General features: G+C 42.4%; 1 protein-coding gene across 1 annotated transcript; it reads left to right on the top strand.

The window, feature by feature from the left end:
• Positions 1-3: 3 nt before the first annotated feature.
• Positions 4-10062, top strand: gramd1c (GRAM domain containing 1c). The gene is made up of 18 exons (XM_056434698.1): positions 4-20; positions 784-895; positions 1230-1353; positions 1790-1890; positions 2585-2680; positions 2766-2846; positions 4484-4602; positions 4683-4830; positions 4919-5057; positions 5152-5295; positions 5495-5613; positions 5695-5837; positions 5919-6022; positions 6285-6455; positions 7348-7414; positions 7506-7625; positions 7956-8061; positions 8274-10062. The coding sequence occupies exons 1-18, from the start codon at positions 4-6 to the stop codon at positions 8340-8342; spliced, it is 1980 nt and encodes a 659-aa protein (XP_056290673.1). The 3' UTR covers positions 8343-10062.
• Positions 10063-10274: the final 212 nt, after the last annotated feature.

Below are 10274 nucleotides of genomic sequence, written 5' to 3'. Positions count from 1 at the left end.
GAGATGACAACTCCCATTAAGTAAGTTACTCTGAGAAGATGAGATGCGACAATCCGCACGAGCACAGCGCATCCTTATCGCTCCAAGAAGACTGAGTGGGACCAACCGGCATTTCCTTGATTTATTCTATTCGATCTTTTGTTTGACTCCGTCGCACTAGGAGAGAACAGGAAACCTGCGTCCACTACGCGCCGGGTAAGTGAGTGACAGCACTAGTGCAGTCTCGTGTCGGTAACCCGCACGCTTCTGCCCGTGTGCTCCTCTTGGCGCGGTACGAGTATTTATTCAGACGTGTAGATCTGATCGTCAGCTTTGATCATGTGGCTGTTGGTTAATAACCCTTCTCGGAGATGGCTGCGATGGCTCCAATCTTCCAACACAATCTGACGGGACACAATAAGAGTTTGTGTGTTTGGTGGAAAGTTTCTGAACATGTGTATACATGTTTTTAACTTTGTGACGTAGCCTAAATATATTCTTAAAGATATTGTTTTACATGAGTCATACGTGCATTACAGTTTCTGTTCTTTGGCATATGACTTCTCCCTCCATTCAACCCAGTCAAACCAGTTATGTGACTGTGGCCTTCCTGTGGTGCTGGATAATCCTTGTTTCATAACATTTACCACCAGGTTCAGATCATGTTTTAGTTCAACTCTCAAAGACTCGCAGGTCGTCATTGTTCTCCTTATGGAGAGATTGAAATGTGTTGATATGAATCTGCAGCCGAGGTGAAGAAGTTTCACAGAGGCACATGTTTTTATTTGTGTTTTATTTGTTCAGTGCAGCAGAGCAGATGGACCAGGTATCCAACTGGTCCGGAGTGGCCGGTGATGATGTTACAGTTGAGTCGACGTCCACAGTGGATGTGAAGTTGAGCTCTGATGAAGAAGAGGTAACAACGCAACACAACACAACACTGCCAGTTAACACACAGCTGCTGCTATATGTAAATGACCATCATATAAGTCATCCAGTTAGTTTGATTTATAACATTTATTATACAACTGCTCCCTATTGGGTCACATTCATGACATGTTTTACCTCACACAAGTGGGATTGCTGTTCATCATCACCTCAAACTCACAGGACCTGTCACTCTTCCTCATTTGGCCTCTGGTCAGAATTACAGCTGATCATTTGTTCTCCTTTTTTTGTTTCTGAAGAAAGAGAACAAATGTACTTGGATTTATGAATGTCTCCGTACTAGTAATGCTCTCCTTCACCAGAGCTCCGACCCTCAGGGACCGTGTCTCGCCTCACCTCAAACGCTTCTGACGACCTACAAACAGAGGTTGGATGAATTTAAGAGATTGTTCAAAGAAGTGCCAGAGTCAGAGATACTCATAGCGGGTGAGTTATATAAAGACTGCTTCTCATGGTAATTATAGTATTGGTCCATTTATTTTGATGATATTCTCCACTGATCAATTATTTCAATTGTCCTTGTTATTCCAGGTTAATAATAATAATAAATAGTCCTTGTTTTATTCGTCAAAGATAAACAAGTTAAGTTAAAATGATGTAATATGATAGGCATGTGACCCTCTAACTCTAGCATGGAAAGGAGCATCTTGAAACCACAAGGCTATGCTGAGTAGACCTAGAACCTAAAATGAATCTAAAATATAAATGGTGACATGGTTTCTTTATCTAAAGTGAAGTGTAAGAAGGTAAATCAAACTACGGCTCCCACACCATCTTATTACATTGGCCTGTTTTTATAAATATAGTGTGTATCCTATTGATTTGCATGGATGATTTCAGTAGCCTTGTATACTTCCTCCAGACTACCCGTGTGCCCTCCAGCGGGACATCCTCCTTCAGGGACGCCTCTACCTCGCAGAAAACTGGATCTGTTTCCACAGCATAGTGTTTCGGGGTACAACGGTAATTGGAGAACAGAGGGAGAGAGGGGAGGTTGTACAGTCTAGAAGCACATTGTGTTCACATTAATGGAGCTGCAAATGTGTGGAAAAAGCAACCGAATATGTGCAAGATTATATTATTATATGAATATCCGATTTTGTTTTTCAGTTCTTTAAAAACATAGGCCAAGACATTTTACTTTGCAAGCATGTGCAACAGATGAACGAGCAAGCCACGACAGTAAAAATAGCATGTGAGACAGTTGCGTCAGTCGACCATATGCTAATACAACATTGCTGCTGTGAGTTCAAGCCTCTCCTTGGGAGTTGCTGAATGTCATTATAAGACGTCCTCACAATTTAACTCTTGAGTGAAGGAGGATCGAGCTCACAACATTGGTATCCAGGTGTTGATTATTTTAATTATAAAATGTTTTCATAAGCATGTTTGTAATGATTCCTTCTGTACACATGGCATCTATTGCACCTGCCCATCTGGGGAGAGGGATCCTCCTCTGTTGCTCTCCTGAAGGTTTCTTCCCTTTTTTCCCTGTGAAAGGGTTGTTTGGGAGTTTTTCCTGATCCGATGTGAGGTCCTGGGATAGGGATGTTGTATGTGTACAGATTGTAATGCCCTCTCAGGCAAATTTGTGAGAATGGGCTATACAAAATAAACTGAATTGAATTGTGCACTAACTACTCCCCTTTTCTCATAGATTATACTGCCTCTTAAAGACATCATGACTATGACCAGAGAGAAAACGGCTCGTCTGATCCCCAATGCCATCCAGATCTGCACAAGGACAGAGAAGGTGTGTTCGAGGAGGGGCGAGTTTATTTCACGTTTGATTAACACATACTCCATTACTTTACACCTCTTTACATCTTCACCTGCAGTTATTCTTCACATCCTTCTCGGGAAGAGAGAAAATTTATCAGGGCATTTTCCGCATGTGGCAAAACACGCTGTTGGACAAGGTAGGTCTTCCCCGATTTACCTGCTGATACATCCTGTCTCCTAACTGCAGACACTCGTCAGTGCAATGCTCATTCTCCATGAGGGAGTGACGACTCTTCATGCAGGCTCAACAATAGTCCCTGATTCGTTGTGCACTGACTTGACCGCTGGGACTAAATTCCTCTTCGATCACCAGCAACTCTGTGACTTTACTCCATTTGGCAGCACTTAGCTAATCAGTCCAGAGTCTTTATTGTATTGCCCCGTCTTCCTTTGAGGTTATCGCTGCTGCTCTGCTATTGAATGTAGGGTAAAGATCTGCACACAGCAGCACAGCAGGGTTCAGTCTGGAAATGGAAGACTAACAATGAAAACTAGTCATTTAGAGAGAAAATTATACAAATGCAAAATCATTTATAAACAGGGTTGGATGTCATGTAAATCTAAAAAGATTAAAACTCCAAAGTGAGTCGACTAAGACATGAAAGCAGTTAAAAATGTCAAAGCGCCATATATGTTTTATATTATGCTCACATACTGGAAGGATTTACCTCCAGTATGTCACAGGTGTAGTCAAAAATAAAAACACCAGCTCAGCCATTTTCATTTAGAGAATGAGTAAATATTAAAGCCTAATAGGACTATCCTGTAAAAACTAAATGTAAAAAAATATAGATGATAAATTATGCAGGCGTTATATTATCTTGTTTTTAAGAGGGGAAATGATGCAGCAAAGACTGTTCTTGTAGACGGGCACCATGGCAGCCTTCCCAAGGGGGTGCGAGTCTGCTGGGATTTGGAGAACCAACACCTGCATGAAAACATCCCGTCTAGAGTTCAGTGACCTCTCAGGTGTGGCTGATTTACATGCTGCCTCGAAACGCACACAGCGCACTTGGCGCTCCGCGTATGTCGAAGCTAAACTGTTCGCGGAATCCTTTTTGTTGATGCAGACCGTCGGTGAACCGGACTTTCGACCTGTAGAACCGGCTTTTATTTACCCTTTTGACATTTTAAAACATTTTGTATCGCGTCTTTACGCCTCTGAACTCGCTCCAAACTCGGGACTTCCTGAATGCGCGTCCAGGTTGTAGATCACTGGCTGACAGACAGTTGAAACTCGCAGCTGCGGGGAACACGTCGTCTGACAAGTAAGTAAAGTCCGTGTTTATGGATCTGAAACTGTATCTCTGTTTAGTGGCGCTGGAACACCGTAGGCCTATGTGGTTCCATATGGTGAAAACAAACAAACAACGTGTCGGGTTAAACGGGCCCACAACAATACGGACTGTTGGTATCACTCGTTGGCACCGCCATACAGCTCCTCTTGTTTTGGTAACTGCTCTTTGGTTGTCAACACGATCATGTCAGATTAATATCCTAGCGACCAGAGGAGACGATATGTTGTGTAGGTGCTTGTCACCCATGGAGATACGACTGTAAATGATACTGTGTGGCGACTAAACGTTTCCAGGTTACCTTTAACAAACTCTGAGTTGACTTTCAGCTACATTCTCTGCATATTATGGATTACATATGTCAAGCAGAGTCCTTATTGTGCAAGAGGAAGGAGTATCTACAGGAGCCGGTTTCCAAACAAGATTGTGTGGTTTTATGTTTCTATGACTTTGTGACCTCCCTTTCTCTGGTCCTTTAGCCTCTGACCAGCTTGGAGTTGTGGCAGATGGTCAGACAGCATTATGGGTATGACCTGGGCCTGAGCCACGAGGAGATGGACAGTTTACAGATATCGGCAGAATCAAGCATGCAGACGAGGTAACGCTCTCCCATCTGCACGGCCGTACTCGCACGCAATCCAAATGTGCTGTGATTTGACACCACCTTTCTGTCTGCAGCCTGACAGTGAGGCCCGGTGGCGACGATGGTATCGGGAAGCTTGAGCACCCTCGGTCCCTCCGCCTCCCTGGGATGGAGCATGGGCCTTTGGAGACCTCCTCTCCTCAGAGGGAGGACTTGCCTTCCCCTCTCGGCTCTCCCAACATGGTATACATTTTTTTCCTTCTCACTTCATTGGTCTGCGCATGCCAAAAATATGTTCCTTTCTCATTGGTTTGCATCGCCTCTCGCGCAGAACGGCTCTCGTAGTCCTGCTCCCTCGCTGGACCGCCTCGCCCCAGAGCGTGTTTCCAAAAACTCCTCGCTCTCTCTTGACCTCAACGCCAATGAGAACGACGTGTCTGAGCAGAGCGGTTCAGAAAGCATCGAGGACGGTAAGAAGAGGCACTGGAGGATACGTGAGCTCATGTGTTGTCCTGTTTGTGGTTTAACATGTTCCTCTGTCTCTAAATACCGTTGCCTCATCAGTGGAGGAGCGAGTGGGTTTGCCCCAGGTACATGGTCGACTCGACCTGAACAAGGTGTTCCACATCAGCGCCGCCAAGATGTTTGAGCTGCTCTTCAGTGACTCCAGCTTCACCCGCAGGTTCATGAACCTCAGGAAGACAACCAGTGAGTGTTCAGTTTTTAAAATCGACATTTAAAGCCATAAACATGAAGGGTGGGCCTTGTATACACTGTTGCATTGTTTATCTGTTGGTTACAATGTTTAACTGTATGATCCCTGCTTAATGAATGAATACATTTCTAAAACCGGTTCTGCTTCATCAAAGCCAGTACCATATATTTGAATTGTCCTTTGTGATATCAGACTACAGCTTTACCGCTTGGCAAAAAGATGCCTCAGGAAACATGAAGAGGAGTCTGAACTACACAGTAACCATCAGCAACCCTCTGATTGGCAAGTTCTCCACCGCTACAGAGAACCAGGTGTGTTTACATTTGTGTAAATGGTCCGTGTGCGTCTGAATGGATGAATAATCATGTATTTGTACTTTAATTATCTCTCAGATACTGTACAAAGAATACAAGGATGGTCAGAATTACCTGGTGGACTCTGAGGTGTACACTCATGACGTTCCCTATCACGATTACTTCTACATAAAAAATCGGTACTGCATCATAAGTAACTCGAAGCGGAAGTGTCGACTAAGGTAAAGAGTTCATGATTATCTCATGACTTTGGATATTTCTTTTAAGCAGCTGCCATTTTAAAATATCTGTTGTGCTTCCAGGGTTTATACCGATGTGAAATACAAGAAGCAGCCATGGGGCCTGATCAAGTCTTTCATCACAAAAAACTCCTGGAGCGGCATTGAAGAAAATTTCCGACAGCTGGGTAAGTAGAAAGCCGTGTCCGCCCAGTGTGCAAAAGAATGAGCTTCTGTGTCTACTTTCCAAAGCTCGTGTCTTTTTCGATCTCCTTTCTGACATCAATGTTTCCTCCAATGCACATCCGGCTCTGCAGCAGAGACTTATTTCACAGCTGCATTTGCAAGAAAGGAGTAAATGAATATAATAGTCAACAAAAAAGGTTTCTGATATACATTAGCCACCCTAGTTTTAACCCTACTAACTGAACCATGTTTGACACTGTACAGAGATAGAACTGCTGGAGGAGGAAGCAGAGTTGAATCGAGGAGGTGGAGACTCTGGGAAGACGGGTGGGCTTCGGAGGAGGAGGCGGACTTTTAGCCGGACTCCGCCAGAGCACATGAAGCCCAACAAGCAGTACGGACCAGACCCTGAACAGCACAGTGATGGCACCATGGGTAAATGACACATGCACTGTATATAATGGCTTTAAAGGAATAGGTTTGTTGAGAAAATCGAAACCACTCTTATGTCTCTCTTTAAAAAAATGTTTGAGCCAGGAACTCACCAACGCTAATTTAATCTTGTTTGTATAAAGACGGGTTGTGGCTTCACAGGAGGTTTAAGTGATCAAAACACTGACTTTCTGAGTCAACATGAGGAAGTCACTGTGTCCTGCCAATAAATAGTTAATAGCAAAATAAGGCCATAAAATGACGTGTTGTTTTTAATCCTTTGGCTATTGTGCAAACGTCTTTATGATAAGCTAATCAACTCTTTGCTCCAGTTTCATTCTTCATGAAAAGATGTGAGAGTATCGATCATCTCATCTTGGGTTTTGTGTGCACATTTTTAACTGAAATGTTTAACCATATCTACAAGGCTGCTAAGTAGAGATTCAAACCATTTACTTAATTGCTCAAACAATATTTTAGTAGGCAGAGATGCCAAAAGTGTTTGTATGTATATTTTAAACCCGGGGGCCCATCTTCTTAATCTGACCTAAGTAAAACATGGACCTGTGAGGCCTTCAGCCCTTTAAAAAAGTACCAAGATGTTCAAATGTTGACTGTTGTGCATCTAAGAGAGAATTTCTTGCTGTGATAGAAACAGCTGTGACAAAGCCTTGTAAGCAAACGTTTAATATTACTCAGTAGACGTCTCACTGTCTTATTGGCTTGCACCCATGATACACCCACAAAATAGCAGCATCAATATCTCAGGCTGATGCAAAATGCTGCACGCCATAGGGTGGAAATATCTTCAAACTTTCTCATATTGTCAGCAACCGAGGTTTTGTTTTCAAATGGCCATCATGTCTTTCTTCTTTTAATCTATAATGTATTCCAGGTCCCGTAGAAATGAACAACCTGCACAAATGGAACACTACGACCTTAGTGGCTGGCATGAGTCTGATGTAAGTGTGAGATATAAAATGTCATTTCTGGTGTTGGCAAGCTTTTTCAAACATTCATCAGGTTAACCTCGGTACTTTCTCTCTCTTTCAGTTTGCTGATGCTGATGGTGATGAACATGGGTCTGTTTTTCAAGTTGTGGGCGATGGAGGACGTGGCCCACCGCATGTACCTGACCACAAAGCATCGGCTGAGGGACAGGGCTGAGGCCAGGTCGGATACTTTTCTGTTCCTTTTGCAAGATGACTGATGTCTAATCAAGGGCGACAATCCAGAGACCTATGCAGATAGTAACTACTGTACATCGGTAGTTGCCATGACCGCTCAGATAGCTGAAGATTTGGTGTGGGTGGAGAGGGGGAAGGGGGTAAAAGAAGTTCAGAATGTGGCATTAGAGCTCTTGCTCTAATGACTCAAAGTGTATCGCCACTGCGCTCCTCCACAACACTGGTTTTATCTTCTGCTACCTTTTTTATATAGCAAATGTAAACATCATGTTTTGCACATGAAAATAATCACTTTTTATTTCTTTCTGTTTTGCAGCTTAGCCCCCGAATATGGGCCACAACGGGGACCGGAGTATGGGACCAGAGAGGATGCGCAGCTGCTAAAAACTGTACTGCAGGACTCCATCAACCTTTTAGAACAGGTAGGACAAGCTGGGAATTTACTGCAGAAGTGAACAACTGTAGCTCTGACGTGAATATGATTTTTGACTATCTTGTCTTCACAAAGCAGAGACATGCAGCCAGCATTTTCTATTTTACAAGCAGCGAGAGTCCATCTCATAAATTCCTCGCTGTCTTGTCACTTTTTTTTTAAAGCCTAAAGCTGAGTCTGTTGTTCTTCTTCTCCTCACAGCTCCGCAGCTCTCTGATAATGCTGCAGCAAACCTTTTCTTTGGCCAATCGCACAGCAGCTCCACAGTGATGCTGCACAGAGATGCTTCACACATGGCGACTGCAGAATGCCTGTCCCCGGCCCTGTGGAGGAACAAAAAGACTTTATAGTGATGTGTCTCTGTTGAAATCTCTGGTATCCAGTGACGTTGCCATGTGGACTTCCCCAAACCACTGACATATCATTTGTTGGCAGGGGTTACAGGTCCCAATGCCTGTGGCGGGGCGGGGCCTCAGGTGCCAGGATGTTTTTAGCGTTGTGGACTAACTGCTGCAAGGAGCAGGAGTTTTAGGTTTCTGGAGGCTGCTGTTGTCTGCTCCCTCGGCTGGTGTCTTTTGAACTCTTTCCTAAAATGGTGGCATTGAACTTCAGCAAACACCTTACTATGTGCTGATGATCGTGCCACACCAAATGAACTTTTGGAAATGCTTTTACTTTTTGTTTTATTCCAGGGATGTGAATCTATATTTAAAACAATTTCCTCGATGTACTCTTTTTGCACATTTTTTAATTTTTACACAATTATCTCGTAGCTGTGTTTTTAATAATACTGTATATGAGCCAAATCTGGTGCTGTTGACGATGGGCCTTTTTCCTTTTCACACCACTTGATTAATTTTCCTCATACTTCATGTATTTTCTTCTACACTGTGAACGAAGTATAATATGTTGGTTTAATTTAAAAGTCTACATGTTGGGTCAGTGAGACTCAGGTTATCTCGCACTTTGCTTTCACACTGTTAACACTAGAGGCATGCTTGATTTGTTATTTACATGAACACAATTGTCTTTTTTTTGTTAATCACTTGTTGGTCACATGCCCCTACAATTGTCAAGTTTGTTTACAGTGTTTCTAACGCCGTAATTTGTGTGCATCATTTTGTACAGCTGTTTTTACTTCAAGCCAACTCTGCAAGCGACCACGTGTTTGTTTATTTTAAACATTTTTAGGCATATTGCAATAAATAAACACGATTTATTGCCGTAATCATGAGCTGTGCTGCAGAGATTTTGAAGGTACACCCTTCGAGCTGAAAATGATTATGTTCATAAATTATTTTCTTGATTAATTATTGTCTATAAAAAGCTCTCAATATTATAAACTATAAAATAGTGTTCATAAAAGGTCCATCAAACCAGCTGACATTTTGGTTTAACCAACTTATTCAGTTTTCTATCATAGGAGACCAAAAAAAACTCCCTAATTTAAACATTTTAGAAGCTGTTGATTTTAATCATTTTACTTTAGGAGTTACTGAATCGATTACAGACCACTGCAGGCTTTAAAACAAGCTCATGATTCTATATTGGCTATTAAATAGTGTGTTTCTTTGCCTTGTGAATTATCTATTTATTATTCTTAAAGCTGATCTGCCTCAGAACAAAGGGAAATTACCATGTTGCTCTTCACCAAGTGTCTGACCAGACAGAGTACTAGACTTCATTGTATGAAGCCAAGATTTTTTGATTGTTTGATTTGTTTTGTTGTATGATGCTGGGAACTGCACACTGTCCGCTACTGCTGAAAACAGAAGTGGAAAACTAAATGGGAGTAAAGCCCAATGTGTCTTTGTCACAGGTGAAATACAAGACTATTCAGACATTCTTTAATTATTTACCACTAGCATGTCCTTGTGTACTCCGAGAGGGACTACCACATTGCCTCTGTAGGATATCTAATACTGGCAATTAGTTTATATTGAAAATCTATTGTTGTAGCCTATGGACTTTAATAAAAGAGTATATACTATCTTGTACTTTTCTCTATACTATAAATATTAATTTGGGGTTTTTTAATCCACTGTTTACAGATAATTACTTCATATGTTTAGGTTATTCATCATTTTCATACAAAACACAACACTACAGACTCTGAACTGCTCAACCGTAAAGCAGCAGTGAGTCAAACTGATCTCAGACCAGCGCGGCTCGAGGTGTGGGCGTGTAACCGAGCCGTGGGCG

The sequence above is a fragment of the Pseudoliparis swirei genome, chromosome 16, assembly GCF_029220125.1.
Source record: "Pseudoliparis swirei isolate HS2019 ecotype Mariana Trench chromosome 16, NWPU_hadal_v1, whole genome shotgun sequence".
NCBI classification, from domain to species: domain Eukaryota; kingdom Metazoa; phylum Chordata; class Actinopteri; order Perciformes; family Liparidae; genus Pseudoliparis; species Pseudoliparis swirei.
Note: the sequence above shows the minus strand (reverse complement) of the source record. Positions and strands in the feature narration are given on the sequence as shown.

Coding starts and splice junctions, on each gene's coding strand:
- gramd1c (XM_056434698.1), top strand. Junction 5,838..5,918: donor AAGCGGAAGTGTCGACTAAG/GTAAAGAGTTCA, acceptor TTGTGCTTCCAG/GGTTTATACCGATGTGAAAT. Junction 7,415..7,505: donor GTGGCTGGCATGAGTCTGAT/GTAAGTGTGAGA, acceptor TCTCTCTTTCAG/TTTGCTGATGCTGATGGTGA.